Source organism: Phyllobates terribilis, unplaced genomic scaffold (genome assembly GCF_046119375.1).
Source record: "Phyllobates terribilis strain yellow unplaced genomic scaffold, ASM4611937v1 Scaffold_11__3_contigs__length_659146591, whole genome shotgun sequence".
NCBI classification, from domain to species: domain Eukaryota; kingdom Metazoa; phylum Chordata; class Amphibia; order Anura; family Dendrobatidae; genus Phyllobates; species Phyllobates terribilis.
Window position 1 is genome coordinate 131665875 of NW_027362771.1, and position 18413 is coordinate 131684287.

An 18413-nucleotide genomic window follows, 5' to 3' on the forward strand; every position below is an offset into this window, starting at 1 on the left:
GGTGGAGTCAGTATAAAACGGACCGACTCAGACTCCTAAAATATATAATAAATTGGGTACAGTAGTTCAATGCAGTTTGTGGGGATTATTTTTTCATAAGAATTTGGGAAATTTATGAAATGTCCTATAAATGTCTGTCCTATTCCTGATCTAAGGGTCTAGACTTTTAGCTGAGATGAATTTGTGCTACAGTAAATTTATCACTTAAACATGAGCCAAGTATGAAGGAGCCGGAGTCATGGAAATTGAGGAGGCAAAGTCGAAGGTTTGGCTTACCGACTCCACAGCCCTGGGGGTATGTAAACTTTTGAGCACAACTGTACTTACTATCCACTACACACATGGATGAAGGTTGAAACAATTAATTAACAAACATACTATATGAAAATACATTAAACATTTGGCTCTTACAGAGTACAATTTCACAGGTAAAATGTGACTTGTGTCAGGGTTACTAGCAAATGTTCCACAGGAGATATGCTTTGTTGCATGCAGGTGTCTTGATGAATAAGATGAACAGAGCTCAACTAGTTGGTCTTTACATCCTTACTAGTATTATACTTGTATGAAATGCACGCAAAGTAAAACGGATGCTTTTAATAAAATCAGCACATAGGCAGTGCAGCGGTGTGGGTGCATACACAAATTTATATATATATATATATTAGACTGATATATATAGGGCTTTGCTATATGTCACTGGGATATTAACATTTCCTAATTAACCCTTTAAGGACTTCTTTCCCTCCCCTCGTTCCAAAGAGTTAGAACTTTGTTACTTTTCCATTGACATAGCTGCTTGAGTGCTTGTTTTTTGTAAGACGAGTTGAAGTTTTGCATGACACCATTAATTTTACCATATCAGGTATTGAAAAATGGGAACAAAACGCTAAGTGGCGGGAAAGGTGAAGGAAAAAACAAACAAGCAATTCTACTGTATTCTTCGGTTTTACATTGTGCTGTAAAAAAATATGGCAATAGGACAGTGTGTATAGGATTATACCAAAAAAAGTTTTTTCTCCCTATATTTTATTGGTTTAAAACAAAGAAACAAAAAACACAATTGTTCTTGCTATTTTCTGAGACCCGTAAATTTATTTTACCGTCCATAGCGCTGGGGCATTGTTTGCGTAGTCAATTTTTTTTATTGATACTTTGAAACAAAGAATGATAGCTTTTTATTGTAATATTTCATGCAAGTGCTGCGACCGAAGAAAAGGCAATTCTGGAGTTTTGTGTATTAAATCATTTTATACACACATGACAATTGTCAATATGATTATTTTTCATTGATTTTTGGATGGGAAAAGGAGAGATTAAAATTTTTATATATATTTTTTTCATTATATTTAAAACTTTTTTTTCTTAAAATTTACTTCATTTTTTAGAAGACATTTGTGCATGGGCAATGATTTCCTGATGATAATGCTGTCAAAGAGGCAATACCTGGGTTCTTGGAGTAACATAAAGCGGCTTCAGTTACCTCTGACTATACTGTGAGCGAAGGCTGTGCAGCATGTCAATGAGTGCTGGCTGTCATTCAAGTCCAGGGGCATGCTTACAGTCGCCACTCACAGTACCATGAATAGTGACTTGAGCCGCACCGGAATGTCTCCGACTGAAAGCCGGCGCTACTGGGTGGAATAACGTTCATTTCCACCCAGTAGCCATACTTACAAAAGCAGTCCTGCCTGTTTTCTGTAACGCTATTTTCTTGAAAATTAACTCTATATATCTGCAGGTAAATAGTGCTATCTAAGGTGACAGGTTCCCTAAAAGTCTTAACTCACAGGAAATGGTAGAAAATGCCCATTCAGCCAGTCACAGGTAGAGCATGTGCCAATGTTTGGCTGAGTGGCCTTTCCTGTGCGTCAAGACGTGACTAGAGATAGGAAACTGCTGGGGACCCAAGAAGCGTAGAGAGATTAGAGGTAATTATTGCTTCTTCAAATTCTGTCTCCCCTCTTGACAACATCTTTAAAAGCAACTTAAAAATTGTTCACGTTACACTTTGTTTATTTGGTATTATAAACCTATTTGTTGTTAAAAAATATAGTTATGCAAAAAGCCTCTCACATGAAAGGATGTAATGTGACAACGCACCGTGGACGATGCATGCTTTAAGAACAGGAGTTCAAATAAATTAAGCGTTCCCTTCAATTTTCTTCAGCAAGTATTCCATTTGTGCATTAAAGTTGGGCTGTCCTTTCTTTGTTTTTGAGCTTAAAACTTTGAAGGCTTCCATTTTCCTTTGTTTGTAAAGTTTGATAGCTTCTTCTTTTTTCTTCCTGTTGTTCTCTGCCTCCTGAAACAAAAAAAAATAAATAAATAATCATTAGCAGGTTGAAAAGTATACCTCCTGCAAATGTAAAACACACACGTGGTAATACCAACGTTGTAACCTTAAAATAATTAAAAACAAGAAATTAATAATGCAAGAATATTTTGATTTAAATAGCAATTATTTTAAGAGAAAAGCATTGGATAAAAGTTACAAACAAAATGTATACTGATCCTGCAGTGTGTTCATCAGATTGCATGTCGACTCGATAATCTCACATGGTGTTAGACACCTGAGAATGGCCACAATCATGATGGGTGGCTAGCCACCCATCCACCATTCATTATTTTTGGGGTTAGCCACAATAGGAAAGTGCAGTCTGCTGTAATTAAATGTATAACGATCAGACGAAGTCCTTAAGAACACGCTCAGCCTCCTCCTGGTGAAGGGGACCTATGGGAAAATTGAAGTATTCATTGGGAACGCTTCTACTTCCAAGTTCACAATTGAAGCGTGCCCTCAGGCTTAGTGGACAATAAAGAACCTTCTAAGAATATCCCAGCAAGAGGCTTCTTTCCAGCAGCGCAGCCAATTTTTAAACGTGTTTTTATCCTGTTTTGGCAAATCTTTCGCCCAGCCACGGGGCAGTGGCAGCTGGACATCTAAACCTTTATAGCGGTTGTGTCTTCACACAACCACCTAAGGTGATTAGCCTTACCCTATTGTGCACTTCTCGTTTCACAGTCCAGGTTTAAAATTGGAAGCCGCTGCTTCCCAAGTTCCTCTGAGGAAGGAGTCTACTTTTGTATGCAGTATTTTTACAACCGCCATGTCATTTCTAGGGGATTTTTCCCAAATATCATATAAATACTCCTCGAATGCGTATTTCCTTTTAAGCACATTAGGGGCTGAGACTTTTCTAAATGGCTTTCTCCACTGTTTCTGAATGAGGGATAGGACACTATTTTGGACAGGGAATACACAATGTTTGCATTCCTCCAATCCCCTACACAGACACGGGGATTCTCTAGGAGATTACACTTCCATGGTAGATCTCACAGCTTTAGACAACTTTCCAGTATCTTGGACAGGAAAACATGGATGCCCGTATCCATCATCAGAGAAGGATGACAAAGAAATGCAATCAGTAATCAGTCTTCCAACCCCTCTTCGGAACTAGAATCAGATAAGACGTAGTGTCTGTCTGAAGAGGTAGAAGGGACACTGGAATGTCACATCCTATGCAGTGGAACTACTGCGCTAGGAGGAGGGTTAGGTCATCTGCCGTGTGTCACTGCTGGGCATCGCTGGACTGTCCATACTGAACAACAGCTGGCAGACTCCTATAGAGTAACCTCCATCCATACAACCAGCAATATCCTTTTAAAGATCAGCTGAGTGAGCACTACCCCAATCATAGGCAGGCTCACCCCAGGTGACCGACGGCATGTAGTGTCAAATCCGGTCCTGTCTTCAGAATCCAAAAGTGACAGGCATGATTAAATCTGGTCTTCACCTCTGACCAGGAAGTGCTTGGTCCCACACATGCACTGGTGTGCTGCATCACATCATGTCCCTACTGCCGAAACAGGAAGCAGCCAACCACAGCAGAATTTAAACTGTTCCCCCTTATGCCAGGCAACTGCCTGGAAAGCAAGCCTCAGACGAGTCTCCTGGCCTGCTCGCTGCATTCTCAGGAAGGTCTCCTGACGCAAAAAAAAAAAAAAAGATAAATTCCATGCTGACTTCACCCTACAGCGTGTGGCTGTACGTCTCCCTCAGGAACAGGAATCCACACATAGGTTCCGCCTTTTTATTCTGGAGATTTGCCATTTACGGTGCTGTCAGGGTGTATGGAAAATTATTTTTTACAGCCTTCCTGGTGCGATTAAAATGACCTAGCAATGTGATTGTACAGGTTTAGATTAATATGGAGACACCAAACTTCTACTTTTTTTTTTTTTTTTAAATCGTGGGAAAAAAAAAAAATTCTAAAAGAAATTTGGTTTGTGGCGTTTTCTGAGATCTATAACTTTTTCATTGATAGAGCTGTGTGAAGGTAAGCTTTCTGCGTGGCAAGCTGGCGTTTTTTATTTATACTATTGTAAAAGTTAATGCAACGTTTTGATTGCTTCTTATTGCATTTCTTAGAGCAGTTGCGACGATCAAAAATAATAAAAGTTTTCGAAGTGCCAACAAGGCAGGCCCCTTGGATGTCATAGCAATCCATTGCCACATTGTGATCACAGCACAGGGAAATGAGCCTTAAATACCTGTCAAAAATTAGCAGCAGCATTTAAAGGGTTAGCAGCAGCAATCCAAGCTTACCTCCACTTGCTGCTGTCAGATGCTGGCTGTTTTATACAGCCAGAAATTACATCTGCTGGGTATGATGCAAACCCATCTTCTAAAAGCACATCATACACAGGGACCAGACATTAAACATACTGATTCACCCAATGCCGGAAACAGGTTATAAAAAAAACAAAACACACACCCAAATAACTTACTAACCAAATTTTATGAGAAAGATATTAGATAGAGGTAAATGGGGCACGCTCCACTTCGTGGAACCGCAATAAAGAAATTGTTATGCTAAGTGGCAATTGACCAATTTACTACTGTCATGGTTAATATTTTATATCTAGCTTCATTATTTATTCAGGAAAACAATTTACATTTTTGCTATGTCTGAAGCCTCTGCTTAAAACTTGCATCATGGAATGTCTGACTAAGATACTGGTTTCCTGTGAATTCCCTGACAAGAAGGTTTTACGTTGGGCCAAGGGAAGTGTGTTTATTACTGATAGTCTATTTTGGTTGTATGTAAGAATTGTAGTTCCGTTTTTGTCTAGCTAATAAATGTGGTGAGTCTTAGTTGCGACACAGAAGACTCTACCTGCGACAATGCACGTCGCATGTATTTTGTCTCTCTCCCTTCATCGATGAACTATTTTAATTTGAATCTCACTGGCAATGTGAAGACACTTTGCTGCCTATTCCAAAGTTCTCCCTAATAACAAAGAGGGTATCCATAACACTACCTTCTGTATTCAAGTGCACTTTTTCTCTGGTGAGCGCCATAGGTGTTATATCGCTGCTATTAAGTGCATAATGTTGTGTATGGCTACCACCTCACTGTATATTGGAGATATTATGTATGTATGTATGTATGTATGTATGTATGTACACACAATAGTCACTTCCAGGGGCTTCTACAGGCTTATTCAGAATTTAAAAAAAAAAAAAGTGAATAGCAAGGGGTAGACTGCAAAAGCTTATTTCCATTGCAATCTCTGCTGCCCCCTGGTGGCCCTGCAGCTCTCTGCTGGTGTTCCAACTACACACATGTGGCAGCAGCAGTCAATGGCTGGCCATTCTGGCAATGTGCTGACCATGCTACCATCACTGCTGAGGAGACTAATTGGCTGCAGTATTCATGTGTGGATGGATTATCAGCCCTGCACACAGTGAGCAGGAGGACCAAGGCAACAGTGACACTGTAATGCAGGCAATTAGGAGTCAGTTACATTAAAATAACTCATACCCTGCTTACCGGTCAAGTTCTCACAAATCCTTTAAGCTACAAGTTTCAAAATGAGCCTCATGAAAACAGATGTATTTATTTTATATATTTTTTTTAAACATTTAGAAATATAGGGCGTCCTTACTTCTCTTTTCCTTTCACGCTCACGTTGCACTCGTTCATATTCTTCGTTGGCTTTTTCAATTGAAGTTTTTTTCCTGAATTTTTTCCTTGCTCTGCATTAAACATACAATTTTACAGATTAAACTGTATAAATGGAGGACATGGAAAGGTCATGTATTAAATGACTAAACAAGCATATAATACAAAAAAATCCTTCAAAACAATCAAATGTATCAATCTTATTTTTGTTGCTCCTGTATTTCGGATATCACTATTACAAAACATGAAGAATAAAATAGAACAGAGTATACTCCCCTTAGGAAGCAGCTGTGTGTTCCCACCACTTCTCCCCCAGTATGAGGCTATGTCGCTGTGTAACTTGGGCTAGTCACATCTACAAATTGCACAGGTGACGGACTCCATGTGCTCCTCTGCCCAGCGGAAGAGAACAGATGCTGCCTGCCATTTACATGCACTAGTCCAGAAATAGGACCTGAAATCCATGCCAAAAACTGCCCATGTAGACTAGAAAAATGGTTAACATTAGGTATGTGCGCTGTTTATTTTCCACACATAAAAGCACACAGACAGAAGATACATTCATCTGAATGTACCCTTGAAAGTGCATGAGAGCCAGGAAATTTAGGAGGATGATTTAGACTGCATCCTCGTCTACAGCAAGTGTGGTCAATTGAACACGTTTCCATAGCTAGGCAAGTCTGCACTGGTCCTGGTAAAGCTGGGTTAAAAACCATGTGGAGCTGTAATAAAGAATGTGAAATACTAAATCTACCTAGATGAATCTTCCTGCGGGTGCCACAGTGAGGCAGATGAGCACAGTTTCCATAGACTGTATAGCTCCACAGTGCTAATCCAGCTGCTCCACAGGCCTGGACAATCCCTGCTGCTGAAAAGTGCACAAACTCGACATTCAGGCACTGGGAAAAAGCTGAGTAACACGCAGGTTGCCCTATGACTATATAGTACGTGTAAGCACACACATCAGCTGAAATGGGAGAACAGAGTAATTTCTATGGCTTTAGATTCATCTTACTTGGTAATTGCTATAATAAGCAGTTTAGCTTAAAGGGGTGGACCAAAGTCCAAATAATTTTCTATTTCCCAAAATACACTAACTGCCCACCCCCCCACACTTCCTTTCTGATGACGCCGTTTGCGAATCCCAGTATATGAGATACTCAAACGAAGCTTCATCAGGGGCTAGAGGGTGTGGATACAGCCGTAACCTATGCCCCCTCCCTGAAGGTCACTAATGATTCTTCATTTCAGGGGCTGGGTAATCCCTGCGCGATGTGCACAATGACTTTGCGTGATCTGTTGCCGGCCTGAGTGTGTCAAATACCCGGCATGCAGGGACCATCAATGTCTCTTGTGGGGGGAGGCGCTGGTTTCCGCACGCCAAGAACCCTGACAACGCTCCCTGGTGCTGGCTTGTTACTACTGATCTGAGCTGGCAACAGAGAGCGCACTGTCATTGTGCACATCATACAGGGGTTAGCCCTGCCCCTGAAAAGAGCATCAGTGATGATACTTCATTTCAGGGAGGTGGCAAGGTCGGTGACTGCAGCCTCTGACCCCTGATGACGCATCATTTAAGAGCCCCAGTACATTCTGGGATAATCAAAGGAAGAGTCATCAAAAAAGAAGTGGCAAAAAAAACAAAAAAACACGAGTAGATAGTGTAGTTAGGGAAGGATAGAGAATTTTTAATTCAAGTATATTAGAATATAGTTTAGATTATAACATTAAATAAACATTTGGGAGGAAAATTACTCTGGCCTTCAGACCACCCCTTTAAATCTATATGTAAACTACACCTTCCATTTTTCTTTTTGTCTATGGACATTGGCTCAGTGTAATGATACTGTTCCCTTGTAAAAGAAACATGGTGGCACCAACAACTTTACCTAACCATATCAGAACATCTTCAACTCATTGTCAGTTTCAAATTTGAAAGCTGTGAAATATACAATTCCAAGAATGATAAGCAATTACTGCATGTCACTGGTATGATCTTACTTTACTTCTTTCTTTTCATCCACTTCTTTCTGTTCCTCTACTGATTCAGACGTCTCACTTTGAGGTTTCCTCTGCTTTTCTTCACTTTTCAGTCTCTCTTCTTCAGCCTCATAGAGATGCTTTAGATGTTCAGGATAGTGATCACTATAGGAGACTTCTTTAGTATCCACCTTCTTTCGTTTTCTCAGCAGCTTTTGATATTCTAACTGAATTTTCTTCTTTCGCCACAAAGCAAAGCCAAGCCCTAAAGGAAGAATGGACGCGATGGATTGTAAATACCAGTACACAGCTATAATCAGGAAGAGTGGACAGTAGGTTATATATATATATATATATATATATATAAAAGACAGAGATATACAGCTCTGGCAAAAGTTAAGACACCACTGCACAGTTTTCTATTGGAAAGCATGCCAAGACGCATGAAAGCTGTGATTAAAAATCATGGTTAGTCCACCAAATATTGATTTCTGAACTCTTCCTGAGTTAAAACATGAGTAATTTGAGGTCTGAAAGCACTGTTTCTTTTTTAGTATTTTGACGCTTTATCATTTGCTGCAAATAAATACAAAATTTTTAGCTTTGAATTTCGGAGACATGCTGTCATTAGTTTATAGACTAAAACAAGAATGTACATTTTACTCAAAAATATACCTATAAAACGAAAAATCTGAGAAAATGAAAATTTTGCAATGTTCTCTTAATTGTTGACAGAGCTGTATATGTATAAAATAGATAAGTATAATATATATACACACACACACACACACACACACACACACACACACACACACACACATCAGTGAATGGAAACCCTAATTCTTTACATTTATAAGCCATATTAATTACTTCACACACAGATGCACAGATAGAGTATGGACTCCAATACTATGGAACATTCCCTGGGTAAACAGGACAGAATCTGGTCATGTTAATATTAAAAGTAAACAGAATACACAGCTATACCACACAGGACACATGTAACTTATATTGGCCCACAGAGGACATATGTATGGCCATATACCGGATACACATGTCCTCTGTGGTAGAGCTGGGGGGGGCCATATACCGGATACACATGTCCTCTGTGGTAGAGCTGGGGGGGGCCATATACCGGATACACATGTCCTCTGTGGTAGAGCTGGGGGGGGCCATATACCGGATACACATGTCCTCTGTGGTAGAGCTGGGGGGGGCCATATACCGGATACACATGTCCTCTGTGGTAGAGCTGGGGGGGGCCATATACCGGATACACATGTCCTCTGTGGTAGAGCTGGGGGGGGGCCATATACCGGATACACATGTCCTCTGTGGTAGAGCTGGGGGGGGGGCCATATACCGGATACACATGTCCTCTGTGGTAGAGCTGGGAGGGGCCATATACCGGATACACGTGTCCTCTGTGGTAGAGCTGTGGGGGGGGGGGGCCATATACCGGATACACGTGTCCTCTGTGGTATAGCTGTGGGGGGGGGGGCCATATACCGGATACACGTGTCCTCTGTGGTATAGCTGTGGGGGGGGGGCCATATACCGGATACACGTGTCCTCTGTGGTATAGCTGTGGGGGGGGGGGGCCATATACCGGATACACGTGTCCTCTGTGGTATAGCTGTGGGGGGGGGGCCATATACCGGATACACGTGTCCTCTGTGGTATAGCTGTGGGGGGGGCCATATACCGGATACACGTGTCCTCTGTGGTATAGCTGTGGGGGGGGGGGCCATATACCGGATACACGTGTCCTCTGTGGTATAGCTGTGTGTGTGGGGGGGGGGGCCATATACCGGATACACGTGTCCTCTGTGGTATAGCTGTGGGGGGGGGGGGCATATACCAGATACACGTGTCCTCTGTGGTATAGCTGTGGGGGGGGGGGGGGCATATACCGGATACACGTGTCCTCTGTGGTATAGCTGTGGGGGGCCATATACCGGATACACGTGTCCTCTGTGGTATAGCTGTGGGGGGGGGGGGGCATATACCGGATACACGTGTCCTCTGTGGTATAGCTGTGGGGGGCCATATACCGGATACACGTGTCCTCTGTGGTATAGTTGTGGGGGGCCATATACCGGATACACGTGTCCTCTGTGGTATAGCTGTGGGGGGCCATATACCGGATACACGTGTCCTCTGTGGTATAGCTGTGGGGGGCCATATACCGGATACACGTGTCCTCTGTGGTATAGCTGTGGGGGGCCATATACCGGATACACATGTCCTCTGTGGTATAGCTGTGGGGGGCCATATACCGGATACACATGTCCTCTGTGGTATAGCTGTGGGGGGCCATATACCGGATACACATGTCCTCTGTGGTATAGCTGGGGGGCCACATACCGGATACACGTGTCCTCTGTGGTATAGCTGGGGGGCCACATACCGGATACACGTGTCCTCTGTGGTATAGCTGGGGGGCTACATACCGGATACACGTGTCCTCTGTGGTATAGCTGGGGGGCTACATACCGGATACACGTGTCCTCTGTGGTGTAGCTGGGGGGCTACATACCAGGATACACGTGTCCTCTGTGGTATAGCTGGGGGGCATATACCGGATACACGTGTCCTCTGTGGTATAGCTGGGGGGCATATACCGGATACACGTGTCCTCTGTGGTATAGCTGGGGGGCATATACCGGATACACGTGTCCTCTGTGGTATAGCTGGGGGGCTACATACCAGATACACGTGTCCTCTGTGGTATAGCTGGGGGGCCACATACCGGATACACGTGTCCTCTGTGGTATAGCTGGGGGGCTACATACCAGGATACACGTGTCCTCTGTGGTATAGCTGGGGGGCATATACCGGATACACGTGTCCTCTGTGGTATAGCTGGGGGGCATATACCGGATACACGTGTCCTCTGTGGTATAGCTGGGGGGCTACATACCGGATACACATGTCCTCTGTGGTATAGCTGGGGGGCATATACCGGATACACGTGTCCTCTGTGGTATAGCTAGGGGGCTACATACCAGATACACGTGTCCTCTGTGGTATAGCTGGGGGGCTACATACCGGATACACATGTCCTCTGTGGTATAGCTGGGGGGCATATACCGGATACACGTGTCCTCTGTGGTATAGCTAGGGGGCTACATACCAGATACACGTGTCCTCTGTGGTATAGCTGGGGGGCCACATACCGGATACACGTGTCCTCTGTCGTATAGCTGGGGGGCTACATACCAGGATACACGTGTCCTCTGTGGTATAGCTGGGGGGCATATACCGGATACACATGTCCTCTGTGGTATAGCTGGGGGGCTACATACCGGATACACGTGTCCTCTGTGGTATAGCTGGGGGGCTACATACCGGATACACGTGTCCTCTGTGGTATAGCTGGGGGGCCATATGCCAAACACATGCGACCATAGGCCACGGTCATACATTCAGTATTTGATCAGTTTTTTACCTCAGTATTTATAAGCCAAAACCAGGAGTGGAACAATCAGAGGAAAAGTATAATAGAAACACGTCACCACTTCTGCATTTTTCACCCACTCCTGGTTTTGGCTTACAAATACTGAGGTAAAATACTGACCAAATACTGAACGTGTGAACGTGGTTATGTATTGTGTACACAGCAACTTCTTACTGAAGAGATGATTGGTTGCTATGGTAACAGAGCATGCGCACTATAAGCAGCGCATGCCCACGTGGGCTCCTCTCACCTTCATTAGCGCTGCCCTGAAACACCTTCTGCTCGGGATTCGGTCTCCATTTCCGCTTCACTTTCCCGCTGCCTTTCCCTTCGGTCACGGGTCTCTTCCTACGTCTCCTGCCGCCTTCTTTCTTATGTACCGCGCTCTCACGCTTTGCTATAAGCCCGCCATCGGGGTGACCATTTCGGCTTCTCTGCTTGTGCTGTAAAGATCCAGACGACACACTCGCCATGTTATTACTCCACACGTCCTTTACGCATCCACACTGACGTCACTACGTAATGACATGACGCCGCCACCTTTCTGCTTGCACACACCCCCATAATCGGAGCCTAACTCCCAGAATGCACTTGTGGTTACAGAGCAGCATGTTGCAGTAAACCGCTCGCACGTCGTACGTCCCTGGTGGTGCAGGCTGCGCTCACGTCCAATCTGATAGCTTCCGTCCTTACGGTGTTTGCTTTCAACCACGTGATCTGGGTCACGTGTGTAGGTGACGTCACTCGCCTGGCTCTAGGACCATTGGGACGTGTGGGCAGTGTGTACGGGGCAGTCAGTGGCTGCACAGACGAGGCGTGTGAGTATACCAGGTGTGTCCGAGTCTATGGCACAATGGAGGAAATGTGTGCAGTCTGTTGTTCTCTGTTATCAGCCTCCAGGTTAGACTGGAGCTAAGTGTTGTGTGCCCCATGGCCCCAGTCTGTATCCCCTGTCTCCAGGCTCCTTTACTCCCTGGAGCCTAGCAGTCTCCCACAAGCCTAGCAGTCTCCCAGACCCCTGACTGCACACCTCAGTGTTCCCTGGACATGGCGCTTCTGGGTATAGTGTATACTGCAGGTACAGAGGCTGAATGGCTTCATTAACCCCTTCGAGCTCGGGCGATTTTTCGTTTTAGTTTTCTTCTCCCTTTCTTCCAAGAGCCATAACTTTATTTTCCTGTCAATATAGCCTTGGAGGGCTTGCCTTTTGCAGGACGAGTTGTACTTTTAAATGACACCATTCATTTTACCATATCGTGTACTGGAAAACGGGGAAGAAAATCCAAGTAGGAGAATTTGCAAAAAAAAAAAAGTGCAATGTTCACTATATGGTAAAACTGACCTGGCAATATGATTCTCCAGGTCAGTGCGAGTACAAAGATACCAGATATGTGTAGTGTTTTTTTTTATTTTTTTTTATTTAAGTGGTGAAAAATTCAGAAATGTGCATGGAAAAAAATTGTGCTTTTGTTGCCATCTTCCTAGAACCATAACGTTCTCACTTTTCGGGATATGGGGCTGTGTGATTACTTTTTTTTTTTTTTTTTGCTGCCTGAGCTGATGTTGTTATTGATACTATTATGGGGTAGATAGGATGTTTTGATCGCCTCTTATTGCATTGTTGTGGCGGCCAAAGACTTAAAGCTGGGATCGTTAGATCGCTTGGGATATATATGTATGTATGTGTGTAAAAAGAACTAACCGGCACATCCTAAATGTGAACAGGTGCAAGCTGCAGAAACTGAATAAGATATATAAAAAGAGAGCGCAGCAGCACTCCATTATGGCCAAAATACATAAAGACAATAAAAATGTTTGATTTAAACTGTGTTATTACTCAATGAACTTTACTTACAAAAAACGGAGGTTCTTAGCGCATAAACTGGCCAATTCATGTGTGCCCATCAACCGCTGCAAGGTGACCTCCCATCTGATGGGTACTACTCTGCCTACATGCCTCTCTTGGGCTACAAGCCTATAACTCTGTAGCCCAAGAGAGGCATGTAGGCAGAGTAGTACCCATCAGATGGGAGGTCAACTTGCAGCGGTTGATGGGCACACATGAATTGGCCAATTTATGCGCTAAGAACCTCCGTTTTTTGTAAGTAAAGTTCATTGAGTAATAACACAGTTTAAATCAAACGTTTTTATTGTCTTTATGTATTTTGGCCATAATGGAGTGCTGCTGATATAGATAGATAGAGAGATATATATATATATATATATATATATATATATAATATATATATATATATATATATATATATAATATACTACCGTTCAAAAGTTTGGGGTCATTTAGAAATTTCATTAATTTTGAAAGAAAAGCACATTATTTTTTTTCAATGAAGCTTACATTAAATTAATCAGAAATACTCTATAAATTGTTCATGTGGTAAATGACTATTCTAGCTGCAAACGTCTTGTTTTTATTGCAATATCTACATAGGTGTATAGAGGCCCATTTCCAACAACCACCACTCCAGTGTTTTAATGGTACATTGTGTTTGCTAACTGTGTAAGAATGCTAATGGATGTTTAGAAAACCCTTGCATAAGTGTTAGCCCAGTTGAAAACGGTTTGGCTGATTTGAGAAGCTATAAAATTGACCTTCCTTTGAGCTAGTTGAGAATCTGGAGCATTACATTTGTTTGTTCTATGAAACTCTCAAAATGGCCAGAAAAAGAGAACTTTCATGTGAAACTCGACAGTCTATTCTTGTTCTTAGAAATGAAGGCTATTCCATGCGAGAAGTTGCCAAGAAACTGAAGATTTCCTACAACGGTGTGTACTACTCCCTTCAGAGGAGAGCACAAACAGGCTCTAACCAGAGTAGAAAGAGAAGTGGGAGGTCCCGCTGCACAACTGAGCAACAAGACAAGTACATTAGAGTCTCTAGTGTGAGAAATCGACGCCTCACAGATCCTCAACTGGCACCTTCATTAAATAGTACACGCAAAACGCCAGTGTCAACCTCTGCAGTGAAGAGGCGACTCCAGGATGCTGGCCTTCAGGGCAAAGTGGCAAAGAAAGAGCCATATCTGAGACTGGCTAATAAAAGGAAAAGATTAATATGGGCTAAAGAACACAGACATTAGACAGAGGAAGATTGGAAAAAAGTTTTATGGACAGACGAATCAAAGTTTGAGGTGTTTGGATCACACAGAAGAACATTTGTGAGACGCTGAACAACTGAAAAAATGCTGGAAGAGTGCCTGACGCCATCTGTCAAGCATGGTGGAGGTAATGTGATGGTCTGGGGTTGCTTTTGTGCTGGTAAAGTGGGAGATTTGTACAAGGTAAATGGGATTTTGAATAAAGAAGGCTATCACTCCATTTTGCAACGCCATGCCTTACCCTGTGGACAGCCCTTGATTGGAGCCAATTTCATCCTACAACAGGACATTGACCCAAAGCACACCTCCAAATTATTCATGAACTATTTATGGAAGAAGCAGGCAGCTGGTATTCTATCTGTAATGGAGTGGCGAGCGCAGTCACCAGATCTCAACCCCATTGAGCCTTTGTGGGAGCAGCTTGACCGTATGGTACGCAAAAAGTGCCCATCAAGCCAATCCAACTTGAGAGGGGCTTCAGGAAGCATGGGGTGAAATTTCTCAAGATTACCTCTGCAAATTAACAGCTAGAATGCCAAAGGTCTGCAATGCTGTAATTGCTGCAAAGGAGCGTTCTGTGACCAAAGCAAAGTCTGAAGGAGAAAATTATTCTTTCTAATAAAAATCATTATTTCTAACCTTGTCAATGTCTGGACTATATTTTCTAATCATTTTGCGACTCATTTGATAAATAAAAGTATGAGTTTTCATGGAAAACACAAAATTGTCTGGGTGACCCCAAACTTTTGAACGGTAGTGTGTGTGTGTGTGTATGTATGTATGTATGTATGTATATATAATATATATATTTTTTTTTTCTTCCTCAGGGGACCAGCACTGCTATGTACAGTACAGACCAAAAGTTTGGACACACCTTCTCATTTTAAAGATTTTTCTGTATTTTCATGACTTTGAAAATTGTACATTCACACTGAAGGCATCAAAACTATGAATTAACACATGATGGAATTATATACTTAACAAAAAAGTGTGACGCAACTGAAAATATGTCTTATATTCTAGGTTCTTCAAAGTAGCCACCTTTTGCTTTGATGACTGCTTTGCACACTTTTGGCATTCTCTTGATGAGCTTCAAGAGGTAGTCACCGGAAATGGTTTTCACTTCACAGGTGTGCCCTGTCAGGTTTAATAAGTGGGATTTCTTGCCTTATAAATGGGGTTGGGACCATCAGATGTGTTGTGCAGAAGTCTGGTGGATACACAGCTGATAGTCCTACTGAATAGACTGTTAGCTGCTTTTTTTTCTTGGCATAATACAAATTCTAAGTAAAGAAAAACGAGTGGCCATCATTACTTTAAAGAAATGAAGGTCAGTCAGTCTGAAAAATTGGGCAAACTTTGAAAGTGTCCCCAAGTGCAGTTGCAAACACCATCAAGCGCTACAAAGAAACTGGCTCACATGAGGACCACCCCAGGAAAGGAAGACCAAGAGTCACCTCTGCTTCTGAGGATAAGTTTATCTGAGTCACCAGCCTCAGAAATCGCAGGTTAAAAGCAGCTCAGATTAGAGACCAGGTCAATGCCACACAGAGTTCTAGCAGCAGACACATCTCTTCAACAACTGTTAAGAGGAGACTTTGTGCAGCAGGCCTTCATGGTAAAATAGGTGCTAGGAAACCACCGCTAAGGACAGGCAACAAGCAGAAGAGACTTGTTTGGGCTAAAGAACACAAGGAATGGACATTAGACCAGTGGAAATCTGTGCTTTGGTCTGATGAGTCCAAATTTGAGATCTTTGGTTCCAACCACCGTGTCTTTGTGCGACGCAGAAAAGGTGAACGGATGGACTCTACATGCCTGGTTCCCACCGTGAAGCATGAAGGAGGAGGTGTGATGGTGTGGGGGTGCTTTGCTGGTGACACTGTTGGGGATTTATTCAAAATTGAAGGCATACTAAACCAGCATGGCTACCACAGCATCTTGCAGTGGCATGCTATTCCATCCGGTTTGCATTTAGTTGGACCATCATTTATTTTTCAACAGGACAATGACCCCAAACACACCTCCAGGCTGTGTAAGGGGTATTTGACCAAGAAGGAGAGTGATGGGGTGCTACGCCAGATGACCTGGCCTCCAGGCCTCCACAGTCACCAGACCTGAACCCAATCGAGATGGTTTGGGGTGAGCTGGACCGCAGAGTGAAGGCAAAAGGGCCAACAAGTGCTAAGCATCTCTGGGAACCAGGGCTGTGGAGTCGGAGTTAGTTTTGGTCGGAGTCGGTAGAAATGTACCGACTCCGACTCCAGCTTTTAAAAAAAAATGTATTAATATTTCATAATTGAACTTTCATATGAATTTTATAATGTTACTCAAATATATATGAACAACAGTGATAAGCAGTTCTGCTGAAGATAGAGACATTTCTTACTTCTTGTGTGTCACTGTTCTCCACTGCCCTTATCTAATCTTATACTTGGTTAACCTCATGCTGCCCCAACCCCCCTACTTACAATGTATGAAACTGAAAGTGAAAATGTGTTGCAAATTCTTAGTAGTAAAGCTCCTCCTCTAGACTAGATGTTTACTAGGTGTGTGTCTTCCAAGCATCTCACAGCTGCTACTCAGAAGCGGAAGACTGTAAGAAGTATTATCCTTTCAACAAACTTTGCATCAGTTAACTGTGAGTACATGAGGAATAACAGTATTAATGACCACTATATCAGTTGTACGACCTGGCAATAATTTTGTACAATTGTTTTTAGGAAAAACAATTGTCATTTGGATTGTGAATGCAGAATTAAAAACCTGAGTGTCAAAGAAGCGTCACATTAAATCAGCTGTATTTGAACACTTCACCATCACTCAAGATAGAAAACATTATGTCTGTCAGTGTATGACAAATGATCCAGACGAAAACAAATGCTGTGAAGCCAAGATCAGTGCATATTCAGGCAAAGATAAAAATGCTCCTACCAGAGCTTCTAATCTAAAGAGACATTTACAGCGCTTTCAACCAGAAGTACTGAAAGCAGTGGATGAGAGAGAATGCATCCAAACCAATGAACCAGTGCCCTGCTCTTCCAGCCAAACAAAGGAGCAGAGCACTTTGCAGCCATCAGTTGCAAGATATTTTGTCAGTGACAAAGTTACTCTGACAATGACAGTAGATACATTTAAAAAACAGATCATAGAGCTTGTTGTAAAGGATAGTGTGCCTATTTCATTATTTTCACGACCAGCTTTTGTGTCTGAATGGGGAAATGGCCCGCAAGCTTGGTGTTTCTCTGGAGAGAGAGAGTATTAGAAAATTAGTAATCCAAGAAGCTTTTAAACAAAAGGAAGAACTTAAAAAAAACTCTCAAGGGACGCTTTCTGTTTCTTAAAATGGATGCCTGCACACGTCACAGAGTGAACTATTTTGCCATCAATGTCTGATTTGTTTGTGACAAAAATGAAATAATTACCAAGACATTGGCAGTAAAAGACACCAAAGCTCATCACACCAGTGAGTTTCTCCAGGTCTTGGTGGAAAAGGTTCTGCAAGACTATGAACTTAAAAAAGAGCAAGTTCTTTCTGTCGTAACTGACAATGCTTCAAATATAAGTACTATTAAGCTAATGAATGAGAGTAATGATGGTGACCAGCAGCTAGAAGAACATTCTGGGTCCACAGACACAGAAATGTTTGAAATAGAGGAACACAGTATTGTAACTGAGGAGCAAACTGAAGTTGCTTCAGATGAACAGCAACATGATAGTTTAGATGATCTTGTTGAAACTGTGACAATTCGTTCTTTCATTCATCACATGTGCTGTGTTGTGCATACACTACAGCTGGCTATAAGAGACAGTCTGCAAGAAGGACATGCTGCTGCACTGATTGGCAAGGTGAGAAAATTGGCTACTGTTGCCAGAACCCCTAAAGTT

General features: G+C 42.6%; 2 protein-coding genes across 4 annotated transcripts in view; one reads left to right on the forward strand and one right to left on the reverse strand.

The window, feature by feature from the left end:
- Positions 1-1089: 1089 nt before the first annotated feature.
- CCDC59 (coiled-coil domain containing 59) lies at positions 1090-12038 on the reverse strand. Its single transcript, XM_073651618.1, has 4 exons — positions 11660-12038; positions 7971-8214; positions 5953-6043; positions 1090-2305 (listed from the first exon to the last, which is right to left on the reverse strand). Exons 1-4 carry the CDS (start codon positions 11880-11882, stop codon positions 2144-2146), a joined length of 720 nt encoding a protein of 239 aa, XP_073507719.1. The 5' UTR covers positions 11883-12038; the 3' UTR covers positions 1090-2143.
- The window catches only part of METTL25 (methyltransferase like 25), a 234131-nt gene continuing 227541 nt past the window's right edge, over positions 11824-18413 (forward strand). The window contains exon 1 of one of the 3 annotated variants that reach the window (XM_073651617.1): positions 11824-12240. The gene's annotated coding sequence lies outside the window, so the exon portion shown is untranslated. The remainder of the gene's footprint in view (positions 12241-18413) is intronic. The other 2 variants (XM_073651615.1, XM_073651616.1) reach the window with 2 other exon arrangements.

Excerpts from the sequence above, each read along its gene's own strand:
- CCDC59 (XM_073651618.1), bottom strand. The coding sequence starts at position 11,882 with ATGGCGAGTGTGTCGTCTGGATCTTTACAGCACAAGCAGAGAAGCCGA. Across the intron at positions 8,215-11,659 it reads TCAGGGCAGCGCTAATGAAG|GGCTTGGCTTTGCTTTGTGG; the intron begins GTGAGAGGAGCC and ends TTCTTCCTTTAG. Across the intron at positions 6,044-7,970 it reads GATGAAAAGAAAGAAGTAAA|AGCAAGGAAAAAATTCAGGA; the intron begins GTAAGATCATAC and ends TGTTTAATGCAG.